General features: G+C 25.9%; 2 protein-coding genes across 4 annotated transcripts; one reads left to right on the top strand and one right to left on the bottom strand.

The window, feature by feature from the left end:
• Positions 1-3,782: 3,782 nt before the first annotated feature.
• LOC107167044 (nucleoside diphosphate kinase-like) lies at positions 3,783-5,915 on the bottom strand. 3 transcript variants are annotated; one of them, XM_015515932.2, is made up of 5 exons: positions 5,753-5,915; positions 5,419-5,557; positions 4,258-4,359; positions 4,085-4,197; positions 3,783-4,011 (listed from the first exon to the last, which is right to left on the bottom strand). In XM_015515932.2, exons 2-5 carry the CDS (start codon positions 5,548-5,550, stop codon positions 3,894-3,896), a joined length of 465 nt encoding a protein of 154 aa, XP_015371418.1. In that variant the 5' UTR covers positions 5,551-5,557; positions 5,753-5,915; the 3' UTR covers positions 3,783-3,893. The 3 variants fall into 3 exon arrangements, with proteins under 3 accessions (XP_015371418.1, XP_015371419.1, XP_015371417.1); XM_015515933.2 differs by having other exon boundaries at positions 5,419-5,576; positions 5,753-5,908; XM_015515931.1 differs by lacking the exon at positions 5,753-5,915 and having other exon boundaries at positions 5,419-5,746.
• Positions 5,916-6,048: 133 nt separating this feature from the next.
• On the top strand, positions 6,049-10,992 carry LOC107167042 (uncharacterized). Its single transcript, XM_089222810.1, has 7 exons — positions 6,049-6,247; positions 6,328-6,440; positions 6,891-7,076; positions 7,249-7,433; positions 8,653-8,888; positions 10,316-10,567; positions 10,634-10,992. Exons 1-7 carry the CDS (start codon positions 6,166-6,168, stop codon positions 10,897-10,899), a joined length of 1,320 nt encoding a protein of 439 aa, XP_089078936.1. The 5' UTR covers positions 6,049-6,165; the 3' UTR covers positions 10,900-10,992.
• The last annotated feature ends 3,959 nt before the right edge of the window (positions 10,993-14,951 follow it).

The raw sequence follows: 14,951 nt of genomic DNA, 5'->3' as shown, positions 1-14,951 counted from the left end.
GATATCATATTATTCAATATTCTCCACTGAACGAAGAATAGTACCTATGCAAGTGTAAAAGTATAATACAATATTTATTCGATACTGTGTACGCAGTTAATAATCGGAAATCGGAATATCTAACTACGACAACAAGAGTTAAGTCTATGAAAAAAGTTTAAAATAATAAAAATAGACAAACAATAATCATATTAATTCTAAAACATTATTAAATATCAATTAATGCTATAGCAACTTGTTATTTTTTTAAATTATTACTCAGAAGTAGATAAGTCTCATACTTATTGAATAAGTCCTATTCACATACTTTATCGCTTTTTTATACCAACTTTTATTTAAATTAAGTATATTTATGTGCACACTTATTTTTTAATATAAAATTTTAATAAATCGGTGAACCTCGTAATTTATCATCGAGGTGACTGTTATGAATGTACCTATTAAATTATAATTCAATGATAAATTAATAAAAATACATAAATAAAATATGTAAGATAAGGTAAATATAAGTACGTTTATTTATAACGTTTTAACGGAAAACATCTTCAAAAAATAAACTTAATCAATAAACCATTAACAAAAAATAAGAAAACCGAATATCATTCAACATATATAATTAATCATGATCAAATATCATCAATTTATAAATAATGAACTTGTAATGTATATTTTATGTAAAATAATGTTTGTTTTTTTTTTTGTGGGGGTCGAACATGACATTAATATTATTTTTAAATCTTATGGGCTTGAACAGTTCAAAGTTGGATAATTTTGTCAGACCTAAAATCGTTATTATTGAGTTAAATATATAAATAGTTTATAATTTATTGAAATCTGTTTAACAATATTTCTATATTCTATAATATATTAATAATAATATGAATTATTTTGTGTAATCAAAAAATTTTTTGTGTCATTTTGGAAATTCAACTAGTCATATTGTAATCTAAAATATTCATTATTTATGAGGAAAAATAAGAAATATTTAAAAGTATATAATATTTTAACACAATGTTTATAATAGTGCTTCACATTCAGTAATCTTGGTCAAAATTGTGTTTTTTGAGATTCAATTAACATTTTAAAATATTAGCATTATGTGTATCTAATATATTTGTAAGTTCTTAATCTCTTTACTTCATTATTATTAACAGTTAAAACTGGAATGTATGAGTAGAATGAAATTACATTTGATATTCTAATATTCTTCTTAAGGCATTCATCGAAGCGTACAACAAAAAATAAAAAATAAAAAAATACTCTATTATAATTTATATTATAAATAAAATACCTGCTAGAGTTGCTAGATATATTAATTTATCATATTAGTTACAACTTACAATATTAATAATACACATTCATAATATACATTATTTTGTTAGGTACAGATATGCACATCACTATTTCAGCTTCTATCTAATATAGTTGATTTTAGACTTTAGTTCAGTCTTATATACTTAGTTATTAATGATTTAACAAATGTGAATTATATTCTATCTTTTTCAAATTAAAAATGTTCAATTATACTCAATATACATAACTGCAGTTTAAAAATTATAAGCAATTCAAAAATTTAAAATGATACTAATCAATTTTTAACCTAAGTGTAATGGATGTCAACCGTGAAAATTTTACTGTTGACATTATTATAAGTTTAATATCATTGAAGAGATCAGGTGTAAGAGTATGTTACAAATAATGTGTGCTCGACACTTCTCAAAAGTTTTTAAATTGAGTGATTTACAAATCATGATATTCCCTCATCTTTATCCTTTGTTTATAGTCAAATTATTATTTTTGGAATTTTTATTTATACTTGTAAAACATTTTTTAAATATATAACAATTATTCAAATAAGAAATGCTCTTTTACTGTAAATTGTTGATAATTTTTTATTTAATTGAAATCTATCTAAAAATAGATTTTGAATTATTATAGTTGCGTACTATAAAGTAAAGACTATAGATAATATTACTAATTCATGATTTTACATAAATTAAAAATATGTAGATACAATAGGTACATGGATATTATACTCAGTTTATAATTATAAACATAATATTATATCATAATCCCTATGAGAATATATTATGAGATTATTTTTTTTTTTTTGGGTCAGTCATCAATATGTGAGAATGCTCAACAAAAAATGTATATTTAATTATGTCATAACAAAATCTAACATATTCTCCACTCGTGGAAAGTTAACGGCAACCTCTTTAACTTTATTAAAAACTTCTTAACAGACCGAACATTTAATGTTAAAATTTATGATAAGATCTCATCTACTCACTCCATTGATAATGGACTCCCTCAAGGGTCTGTACTCAGTGTCACTCTTTTTCTGGTTGCCATTAATGTCATATACAAGAACCTTCCCAATCCTGTAAAATATATTCTCTTCGCAGATGACTGCAACATCTACTGCAGTGGAACACAAATTAAAACTACAGCCCATTTTCTCCAACAAGCGCTTGACTCTCTCTCCATATGATCTTATAAAACCGGCTTCAGTTTTTCTCCCGCAAAAACTCAATGCATTATCTTTAACAAAAAAAAAAATGATCCCCAACCTACAATAAACTTCATGAATACTCAACTTTCTTTTACAAATAGTATCCGCATCCTGGGTCTCACTTTTGACAGCAAACTTACGTGGCGACCCCATCTGAAAAAACTAAAAACTGAATGTCAATCAGACTAAGGACAATCAAAATACTTGGAAACAGCACCTGGGGATCCGACACAAAAAGCCTAATCACAATTTATAAAGCACTTATACTCTCACTTATTGACTATGGAGACATCATATACAACTCAGCAAAAAAAAAAGACCTAAATACTCTGGATCCTATACACAACCAAGGAATTCGCATGGCCATCGGAGCCTTCAGGACGAGCCCTGTCGATAGCATACTCTTTTACGCAGGAGAACCCCCTCTACAATATAGACGCCATAGCCATATACTAAAATATGTGATTAAAATTAAAAATCTGACTGACCACATCACCGAAAACATCTTCCACAGCCCTCTACCTACCAATATACTGCCCTCTCGAACCACAGTATTCGAAAACTTCAAAATAATCAGTAATAACTTAGATTTCCAAGCACAATCTCTTAACAAAATTCAACCTCCTCTCCCTCTGTGGCTCTGGTCGCCAAAAATCAACACCCAATTGGCCGAATACTGTAAACATTATACAGATAGTCGAATCATACTCAACCATTTTGCAGAAATAATGTCGCAACAATATCCGGACTATACACAAATATACACAGATGCATCCAAAAGTCAAAATGGGGTGGGTTTTTCTGTAATCACAGATTGGGAGAACCATCTTTTTAAACTACCGTCGTCGTTTAGTATATTCACAGCTGAAACTCATGCTATTTACCAAAAGATTTTTCAAAGATGAAAACACAGTTGCAATCAGTACATTTTTCCATAATATAAACACTAAATACCCATTGTAAATAATAAGTATAATAGTGTAGTAAAATGTATTCCAAAATTTAATGTATACATATATATGTTTTCCTTTCTTTTTCTTGTATAAATTTTAACTAAAATAGGCTAAAAACCTGTGTTGTTGAAGCCTTAATAAACTTTGAAAAAAAAAAAAATCTAACATCAACAAAATTTTCATCTGTTCTATACTGTCCATTTTAAAAAGTTTTCTCTTCACTAACAATAACATTTATATTCAACACCTCAAATGAGAAAACGCTATTGAGAGAAGGCGTGTGTATAAAAAAATCATAATGAATAGGGACCACATATTTTATAAGAATTTCTTTATTAAAATGCACAATTACACGTACATAACCCAAAATTGGATTTAATTTAAGCTCGAACTTAACTTATAAATTAATACCATGTTTATTATATTTATTCATAGACCCATGAGTCGATATCTTTTGTCCATGGGACTACTTCTTTTTCAGAGAACCACAAAGCAATTTCTTTGTTAGCAGATTCTACAGCATCCGATCCGTGAATTATATTACTATAAATGTATAAAATATAAAAATTAATGGTAAAATAACATTTAAAATGTATGAATATATATATATATTTACCGGCCAACTTGAATACATAAATCTCCTCTAATAGTACCAGGGTTTGAGTTTTTCGGATCAGTAGCACCAAGAATGAAACGTCCAGTTTTCACAGCATCTAATCCTTCCCATACCTACAATTATATGATTTTAGTTAATAAATAAAATTTTACAAGTGTAGGTATAGTATTTACCATGGGAACAACTGGTCCAGATGACATGTACTTGATAAGACCTGGGAAGAATGCTTTGCTAGAAAGATCGGCATAGTGTTTCTTCAACAATTCTTCGGAAGGCTACAGACATAAAAATAAAGGTTCTTAATAGTTATTAACAGCATTTAAAGTAAAAATATAAAATTAAATAACATTAAAGCACAGAATATAACAATTAATTAATTAATTAAAGGCTCTAATGTTATTTTCAAGAAGTTTAATTACACAATTTGTATCATTGTCTAAAAGACTTCTAAGTTCAAACTAGTGTAGGTACCTATATTTTATTTACATGTATATAAATATATTTAATTTTACAATTTATTATTAACCTAACCTCATGCCTAACTTTAAAAATATAAGTTTAAGTATTTATTTTTGGACAATAAAATCTCAATTGGAACAATACCAAAATTTCTTTTTTATTTCAACACAGAGATATGAAAAAAGTCCCAAAATAAAAGTGGTTGTAATTAGGAATTGAGCTATTTACAACATAAATCACTAAATTGTATTACTCAACAATAAAGGACAAGAAACAACAGTAATTTGACAGTTTTGTCCAATGAAATAATGTTTTATAGGTATTGAAAACAGTCTAAAATAATTTTAAGGTAATCCAACTTGAATATGTAAATATTTTATCTTATTCTACAATTAGATGTTATCCAATATCTAATTTAAAAAAAAGCCATAAAATTATCATTGTTAGTAGCAGGCACAAATAATTATTAAAAATATATTTAAATTAGTTTCACCAAATAAAATAGAAAATAATAATATAAAAATGCAGTCAACAATTATTAGAAATGACCTAAAATGCAACACATTAATATTTGGGTAAAACACATTGTTGTAACTATTTCTTATAAATATAAAACATAGATTGTAAATAATCAATGATAGGTATTTCATTAAAGATAAATATAAATACTGCGTAATCAGTTAAAAGAGAAACAAACTTTTAAATAACTAAATGCATTTGGATACATAGACAGACGGGAGCGTCGATGCTATTCCGATTAAAGTCGCCTACTATGGTCTATCTACTGCGGGTCGATGGATCGCTATCAGTGATCCACGTTACAGTTTATGATGTTAAATTGTATCTCATGGCTGATGACCATTTTTCGCACTCACCCAGACGAATTTCATAGCGACCAGTTTGAATCCTTTGGTCTCGAAACGTTTGATGATCTTGCCGACAAGTCCGCGCTGCACACCGTCGGGCTTGATCATGATGAAAGTGCGTTCGGCATTCGGGTCGCCCATGGCTAGTCTGATGAGTATTTGAAACGCTGTTAGTATCGAGCAAATGAACATGTAAAATAAGCGAGGAGACCGCCGGGGTGTTTGATGTAGTGTAGCGGCCGCGAGGTGATGGACAACGAAGGAGTGCAATGAGATCGGATTTCGTGAGAAATAAAAAGGAAGACAAAACGGCTGCTGCAGAATAGTATGATGTTGTACTGACCGTTGTTTGGTGGGCGTTGCTTCAAAAAAATTTGTACTGGTAGAGAACCGAAAAGGCGGTCCTTTCAAAGATGTTTATCGGACAAGAGACAAAAGCAAAGTGTTTAAAGTCCAAAACGTGAACGTCCAAACAATGGTATAAAATGTATTATGCTTTATGCCCTGGTGGCGAGGTGGCCGGTGTCGGACGATCCTGGTTTTGTAGTTAGGTTAAGCATAACCATGGTAGAGGCATAATATTATATGCTTCAAAAATTGAATCTTAATTATATGGTCTGATAAACGTTATCACCAACGCATATAAACTGTAAACAAGACCACATTGTTTTTTTTTCAACATAAGAATATAAAATGTATCAATAATTTTTTGTGTCTTTTCAATTTTCATCCGCAATAAGAATTTTTAAAATTACGATGGACGAAACAGAGGTGAATCGCAAGAGGAATTTATTGGCCTTCTCAGGGATTGGTTCGGCCCTAAAAACGAAACGAAAAGGTAGTATATAAAAATGCTCAGAGCATAATTAGTATTATTATTTTAAAATTTTATTTTTTATATATTTTTCATTTGCATAGATATAATAAATGTCGCTAAAACTCAAGAAGCTGATGCCAAACGTCAGAATGCATTGGCCGAAAAATGGAAAACGTTACAAGACCAAAAGTGTGCAATCGCCAATGCACTAAAGGTATCTTACATGATTATCAAACATTGTTTTTTTTTTAAATTCTGGTGACCTATGATATTATAATTTATATTTTCATTGTATCGTTAAAAAGTATGATATAATTTATTTTAAAAGTACATAAATACTTAAGAAATTTTAGTTTTAAAGATTTTGTAGTACCTATTGTATAAACATAATATATATAAATACTTTCTTACAATATTTTGTTCATTGTTAATTTAGTAGTTTTTCATAGTTGTTTGATACAATTTATGTTTAATGTATTCACTAATCACTCGGTACCAATTTAGATAACTATATTTCAATTTATATCTTAACTCTTAAATTTTTATCATTATTAAATTAATTAATTAAACGTAGTTTATTGGTTTGAATTGTAGCAAAACGGGGATCTTACTGAAACTTAAATTAAATAATAAGCGTCATAATCATAATTGTATTTTTTTTTAGGGTGGATTATCAAACAAGAAAATAAAATTTGATGAAGATGGCGATCAACAAGTAAATGATTTGCAATTATCAACGCATAAAATATCATTATTTGATGATGATGAAGCTAGTGATCATGAAAATCAAGAAGAGTTAGTATCCGATTACAAGTTAAAATTGCGATTTGAAGGTGAAAAAGGCAAAAAGGTGACATAATTATGTAGATATTGAGATTTTAATATATGTACGTTTTGGGTTTAATATGAATATATTTTTTTACTTTCAAGTCACAATACAAAACTAAAAAAAAAATACTTTGATTCATATGATTATGCATATCTATTTGTATTAAAATGTTATTATTTATTTAATATTATAGTTGTTCCATATGCAAACATCTAAAGCTACCGGAGATGACCGATTTGTAATGGACAAACGATTTTTTGAAGAACAAGAAACTACTGAAAAATTAAGCGATGATGAGATAGAAAAACAAATGAATATTTTAGAAGATGTGATGGGCCGATCAATTAACAAGCCTAATAAGGTTAAAGGAGACGAACTGTAAGATTATTAAGGACAAATCTACTTTAGTTACTATATGATTTGTGTTCTTTTTAAAATACTCTTGTATTTTAATATTGTATTACAGTAAAACAAAAAACAAATTTCAGAAATTAATATTTTTATAATCCAAAACAGTTAATGTACTTGCTCCACAATTTTTTGTGATAACTTGTTGTCGATCATGTTTAATTTTCAATTTTCTAATCATATAACCACATTTGTTTCTTAAAATTATAGTAAAAAATGTTCTACAATGTGGTACGAAATACTGGGGTAAAAGCTACTTATAAACATCTGCAACTTTAATTAGTCAACCTACTGTAAATTCTATGCATAAATCATAGTGTAAAATTATTTTTATATCACAAGATAAACAATGAAAATTTAAAAATGATTAGCTTACCTAATATACAATTTAAAATCATCAGAACTGAAAAATTAGCTTTAACTACTAAGTTCTGACTATTAATTATATAAAATTGTTATTATTTATTTATCAATTATATTCAGTCTTATCATGTAAATCACATAAGCTAAACTAGAATCATCAAATTATTTTTTCAATAATCAGTAGTTTATATCAATGAAACTGACGTAAGGATTATACTTAAGATGATGTCAGCTCAATAAAATATATGCAATGCTCCAGAAATGGCATTGTGTGCCAAAATACCAAATCATCAAAATTAAAAAATACAATATTATCTAGGGTATGACATCTATTTGTAGATTGAACTACTGAAACAGTAGTTATTTAAGATTAAAAAATTATTATTTTCGACAACTTAAAAAGATTGCATTCCTCTTAAAACTTATAAAAAGCCAAATGGATATGTTATTCCTTAGATAATGTTGCTATCATTAATTTTTATAATAGGTTGTACTATGCTGAATATAATACTTTCAGATTAAAACTAATTTTTAAAAAACATTTTTTTGTACTGACATCTTTATAAGATTCTTGATATTTCAAGATAGATGAGAATAATTTGAATAACTAAAAATGTTGCCTTAATAAAAAAATAATGGACATATTATATGATAGGTACTTATTATTAAATTGGTTTAATGGTTTGATTTTAAATATCAATAATATTACGTTGTTTGTGTTAATATAACAGAGTATTCAGACTTGTAGGTATTTTATGCTTAAATAAACTGTTTTTAAAAATAAAATAATTTACTAAACAAAATAATAAATTTTTAACTGGTTTAGATTCAATATGGTGAGATATGATCCAACACAAGAAGAACATAAAAAATATGTTAAAGACAAACCAGAATTACCAAAACAGAAGAGGCCTAAAAAGCAAAAAGTAGAACAAAACAAAGTTGTAGCTGAAGCAGTTGTTGATACAAATAAATATTATAAAGTTGGTGATAAACTAAAAGATGTGTTTAGTTCTGAAAATCAATTTAGCTTTACTAACTTATTTCTAACTTCTGATAAAGGTAAGTTAAATAAAAACATTTATTGAAATTTTATCTTCAGTATGTTAGCATTTGATTAAATTGTAAATATCTCCTTAATTTTAGATTTCGATATAAAAATCTAATGTATTAAAATTGTATTTAGTAAAATTTCTTCAATTTAAAACAATTAAATAGGTATTAAAAAAATAATCATATGATAAATTAAAATCGATATGATAACTACAACAATCAGTACTATTGGCTGGGGTATATGTTCTACCTGGGCCGAAAGCAAAAAAAAAAATTACTATACACTTATATAAACTTCATTTGTCTTAATTTTAATAAAAATTATGTATATTAAAGTATGACTAAATAGTTAATTTAATATTACTATGTAGTGTGTATAACTTAACATACCTATGAATAAATGATTATAGGCCTGATTTATATTCTCTTAACATTTTTAAAAATATGCAAAAATAACCAATGAATACAGTTGATATGCTTTAAAATGTCATTGTCTTCTTGTTTTTTTCCCCTAAAATTTCATTTTTTAAATTAAGTGGTTTTAATTTTATTCATATTAAAAACTTGAATATATAGTTCCAAAATATGCTAAATAATGTTAATATTCTCTATTTTGTAAAAAAATCTTTATTCTGCACACTCAGAATTGAACAAATTTTCCACATTTTTATTCTCATTAGACTACATATATTCAGTAGCGATAAGTAATAACATATAAATTTCGTCTTTATAAATAATAGTTGTGTATATCTTAAAATGTAAAGCTTAAAAGGACATTATACCCACATGTGTCATGTGTTGTCTTCTTCTTACAAGTCTGTAACATAGCAAATTTTACACTCGGCAGATCACGTTTAGCTCCAGGAGTTTAAAATTTAAAGTGAATTGACTTCTTATAAAAATTAAAGGTAACATTATCATCAAAGACTTCTCATAGGATTTTTATTGTATATTGATTTTAAAGCAAGTTATGAGTATTTTAAAATTGTAAATTGTTTGTATATCTTAAATTACTTATAACTCGCTTTAAAATTAAAATATAATAAAAATCCTATGAGAAGCCCTCGATAAAGGTCAATTCACTCTAAATTTTAAGCTCACAAAGCTAAACGTGATCTTTAGAGCGTAAAATTTGCCATGTTACACACTTTTAAGACTGATATAACATATGTGGGTATAATGTCCTCTTAAATAAATAAGAATAGTAGTAAATAATAATAGTATAATTACAATTTTGTGCACAAAGGTAATTCCTTAAAATGAAAAGAGTAGACATTTTGTGAATTAGCTGTTTACATTCATGTACTGTAAAACTTTTTATAAAAAAAAAATTTCTCAAAAGTGGCTACGGAATATACGCAAATAAATATTTATTAAACATAATTTATTATATTATAACATACAAGTTTATATATTATTACTTTTTTGTTTTATAGTCAATAATGATGTAGACAAAAATGAATATCAAACAGAAAAAATAACCAAACTTCAAAAGAAATTTGGTCGAAATCCATTTATTGACGATTCCAGTGACTCGGAAGATGAAAACAATGAATATAATTTGGAAGATAAAGAAGAACATTTTGTTGCTGAAGTTGATGATCAAGTGCCTTCAGGAAAATTTTTAGGATCCAGAGGTGTTTGGCGAGAAGCTTTTTTTTTCAAAGTAGATGATTCTAGATTCAAAGGTACAAACTAATATTATAATGATGTATTATTGATATATGTTGATGCTATTATTTTTTTTATTTTAGATGCTCAAGAATTTTATGATCCTCAATTTAATAAAACCAATTATACCGGAAGTCAAGATCCAAGATTTATTAAGAAAAGGGATTTATTAAGAGATTTTTTGAAAAATAAAGATAAAAGACATAAACGAGATGTAGGTAAAAAGATGTTTAGTAGAAAACTTGGAGGAACCCACAATGACCAAAAAACAAATACAAACCATAAAAATAAACATAAGATAAAAAAATTTACAGAAGAAAAAAAATTTAAATCAAAAAAAGCGTCTTAATAGTTTTAAATTTTTAATTTCCTTGTTAACAAAAATTTATTATGATATAAATGTATTGTTTGTTTGAAAATAAATTACTTTTATGACATATTATGAACTATGTTTTATTTATGCAAAAATTAAATACAAGCTCAAAATATTTTGATTAAAATTAAAAGAAATCCTTGTACACGCACAACATACCAAATTAGTGTTTCCAACATAAATATTAAAGTGAATTGATCTATTATCAAAATTCAAAAGGTAGAACATTATCTGTGTTTGTTCATTGTTTTTTTTCGCAACATTTTAATTTTCAAATGAGTTGTGCATGAATTATAATATTTCACATATTCATAAGACTTGACTGGCTCATAAATTTAAATATTGTAAAATAATCAATGTTAAAATTTTATTAAGTTCTTTTTTGAAGTTTGATAATAGGTCAAGTTATCGCCTATTGCAAACACTACAAAATTAGTACTTTTAAACTTTGATTTGGTAAATTGTACGTTTGATAGGCAAAAACAACATGTTAAGTGGGTTTTGTCAGTACTCCTTGGAATATTTAAGGAAATATAATACCATTTATATTTGTTCATGACTTAGTTAATTATAAAGGATTTACAATTTATTTATAGCAATTTTAGTTAGTAAACTATATTTAACTTTTTATAGTTATAATATGTTATATGTTATATCATTGAATTATATTAATAAACTAAACCCTGTTAAACTTAAAATATAGTTTGTAGTCAGCAGGTTATATATATAATGGCATAATGCTAATATAGCAATAACTCACTTAAATTTTCTTAAATCTGTGTGGTCCAATTTCAATCTGAGGCAGGTTAAATATTTATGTAAAGTAATTTTAATTTATTGAATAAGTGATGCTTCAGCGTTTTCTACTACTTTAAACATCATTAAATTACTGAGTATAAATTTTGAAATTTTCTCAATTTTACTAAGTTATAAAACATTATATTTACAATATATTTTATTCTCATACTAATATCCTAAGTCAATTAAATATTTATAAACAAACAAAGAATTCTAGAAAGCATATATAAAGCCTTTTGGTAACAATAATATAAATATTGAACTTTTAAGATACTTAATCACATTATAATAAAAAATATGAATATTCCTTAACACCTACATTTTTCATATAATATGTAATAATATATTTAATATTAAAATATTAATTTCAAATTGTGGTATTTGTTATGATTTATGATTATTAATTATTATTAGCTAACATCTACAAAAAAAATATGTTAAGTCAAAAGATACAATCATATCCTATTAATAAGGGTCAATATTATTAAAACTGAAAAATCCAATTTTAATATTGATCTGAATTATATTTCTAATAATATAAAACATATTGTTCATTGTTAAGGTACATCATACAACTCAATATTGCATTGTCATGGTGTATGAACAACAATTTGATTTTGAAATTGTATGTTTGAATAACAAAATATACTTTGATAAATTAAATATTAATTTTTACATAATGAAAACCAAAAAGTCAGTTCCTACTTATCTTTAGATATACAGATATATTTTGTTTCTAAAATGTATATAAATAAATATATTTCAATAGAAAATTTATATTAGTATTATTTATTTATATTTATTCTATTAGTAAAAAATTTGTACCTATTCTAAGCAATTTGTTTAAATCAAGGTAGATATGGTATATATATTTTTATATATCCACAATGGTACTAGAGCTCTACTAAGGGATAGTTCAGCCCTTATAAATTACTGAATTACAGTCTTTTATGTTTTATTTATATCAACAGTGGTGGCGCGAAATTTTTTCCACATGAAACAACCACCTTAAATAAGTAACCATCTACCAATTTTTTTCATACTTTATACTTTATTTTTCACTCATTATTTTAAATGCAGGACATATATGTCACTGTATAAATTTTAAACTAGTTTATCTGTCTAGGTCTTGAATACTGCAACTGACATTGTGATATCCACCCCCAAAATGTTCATGAAATGGCCGCTTCATAATATAGTTGATCACTCCGCTGATGTAGATTAATTAACATTAAATAATTATAGAATCATGAAATAATTTTTTTATAATCTCAAAAATAAATTGAATATAAAAAAGCGATAAAGCAAGGAAACTAAACCTCAAAATTTCTTAGTGGTGCTCTGGTTATTGAAAATTGGTTGTGTCCTATAATTTTACCTAACTTCATACTGATTCCTATTTTTGTCAATAAATAATTAATGACTTCTGATCACATTTGTTTGTCATCTTAGTATTTTACCTTATCAATTACCTATAAGATTTAAATAATTTTGAAATATAAAATTGTGTGTACAGAAAAATCTATAACTTAGTTAAAACTATGAATTATAACTCATTGAAATTATGAAAATAAAAGATATTGAAAATAATTTATTACTAATTGAATAAATAAAAACTATATAGAAAATAAATATCAACTAACTAATAAGTTATAACTCTTCAACTTTAAACCTACAACATACAACAGGAACTTTAAAAATCAAAAAAAGGTATAGTTGGATATTAGTATGGAATATGGATATACTATATACATGACAATATTATGGTCGGAAATCGGTTATGCCAGTATAAAAAAAATGAGTTTAGATGCACCTATTTAGAGGTTCTAAATTATATTTTATTTAAATAGAGTTTTTTGGATTTCGAGGATTGATAAAATGTACAGCATTTGGTTGGTTTTATTGATATATTATTGTAATCGACCATCCAAGCGGCCAATTCATTAAAAATTATTTAATATTTAATGATTATTAAATAAAAATAATATAATATAATGTGGTTAGTGGTGTTTTATTTCCACGTGTTTTGAACAATGAACAAACTGTATACAGAGTGAACGTAAAACGCGTTCAATACGATATTATCTCGACAATAATATGTGTTATGTCCTTAATAGTATTTATTTATATCTTTTTCAGTTTTCAAATAAATAGCAGAAAACTTTATTATTATTATTATAAATATGATAACTAATATGAATACGTTGAATAATATACGTTATGACGTAGGTAAATTGATGTGTAATATGATTTACATGTATGACCTATGGGTATATAACACCTATAACATATTATATATAATATTAATATGTGGTGAAATTACTAATTAGGTTAATATTTTTGAACAGATAATGATTTATTTATAAATAATTTCAATTGGTATCGTTTTAGTTGAATTGTTGAAACTTGGAAATGTCGATATCGTACGATAAACTCATATCCGCAAACCTCATAAAAATATTAGGACTTATCTACTATCTTTATTCTTTATAATTTATAACAAAGATTCGAGTGACAAATGATAAACAGAATGTTGACTACTATATATAATAACTTGAAATAATATGATGGATGGTCTTTTCTAGTTTTCTAAATTATTACTCCATGTTTCGAGTGCAAAATGGTTTAATTATTCGTCCATGACGAAATAATGTATTATGGAACAATGCAAAAACTCAATTTAATTTATAATAATAATGATTATATTGTCAATTTGTAACGCAATCCTTATTTTAGGTCCTAAGGATTTAACTTTCTGAAATTTGAGTATGAAATATACTCAATAGTCAATTTAGATTTAAGTGTAAGCATGCTCCACCTAGCGAATTAAATTATTAGATCTAATTAAATTAAGAAATCACACGACAAACGCATAAACGTGCATGTTTCACTGAATTGTGTGTATTCTAGAAAATAATACTATCGTCTTTAGTCTTTTTATAGTATTATATATTAATAATTATACTTAATAGTTTGACCAGCAAAACCGATTAACCACTGTTTAATATTATTATTTTATTATTGTATATAATATCATAAATTGTAATAATCTTATAATTTATTTGTGGAATATATTGTTTTTGTCCAGTATAAATTATTTAGAAACTCCGCACGGATTTTGTTGCGGAAATTCCAAACTAAAAAAATTTTAACTCCGATACGCCGATGTATAGTGTAGGTTTATGCTGTACACGTACACATGGTACATGTTACTATTCCGACAATAGTAG

Source organism: Diuraphis noxia, unplaced genomic scaffold, assembly GCF_037042655.1.
Source record: "Diuraphis noxia isolate RWA-SAM2 unplaced genomic scaffold, SU_Dnox_SAM2 contig0003, whole genome shotgun sequence".
Taxonomy (NCBI): domain Eukaryota; kingdom Metazoa; phylum Arthropoda; class Insecta; order Hemiptera; family Aphididae; genus Diuraphis; species Diuraphis noxia.
This window is presented reverse-complemented; position numbering and strand designations above follow the sequence as displayed.

What these genes read in the sequence shown, in the direction of transcription:
- LOC107167042 (XM_089222810.1), top strand. Translation starts at nt 6,166, where the DNA reads ATGGACGAAACAGAGGTGAATCGCAAGAGGAATTTATTGGCCTTCTCA. An exon ending in CAATCGCCAATGCACTAAAG is followed by an intron (nt 6,441 to 6,890) that starts GTATCTTACATG and finishes ATTTTTTTTTAG; the next exon opens with GGTGGATTATCAAACAAGAA. An exon ending in ATTTCTAACTTCTGATAAAG is followed by an intron (nt 8,889 to 10,315) that starts GTAAGTTAAATA and finishes TTTGTTTTATAG; the next exon opens with TCAATAATGATGTAGACAAA.
- LOC107167044 (XM_015515931.1), bottom strand. Translation starts at nt 5,601, where the DNA reads ATGTTCATTTGCTCGATACTAACAGCGTTTCAAATACTCATCAGACTA. An exon ending in CTGGACCAGTTGTTCCCATG is followed by an intron (nt 4,198 to 4,257) that starts GTAAATACTATA and finishes ATATAATTGTAG; the next exon opens with GTATGGGAAGGATTAGATGC. An exon ending in TTATGTATTCAAGTTGGCCG is followed by an intron (nt 4,012 to 4,084) that starts GTAAATATATAT and finishes ATACATTTATAG; the next exon opens with TAATATAATTCACGGATCGG.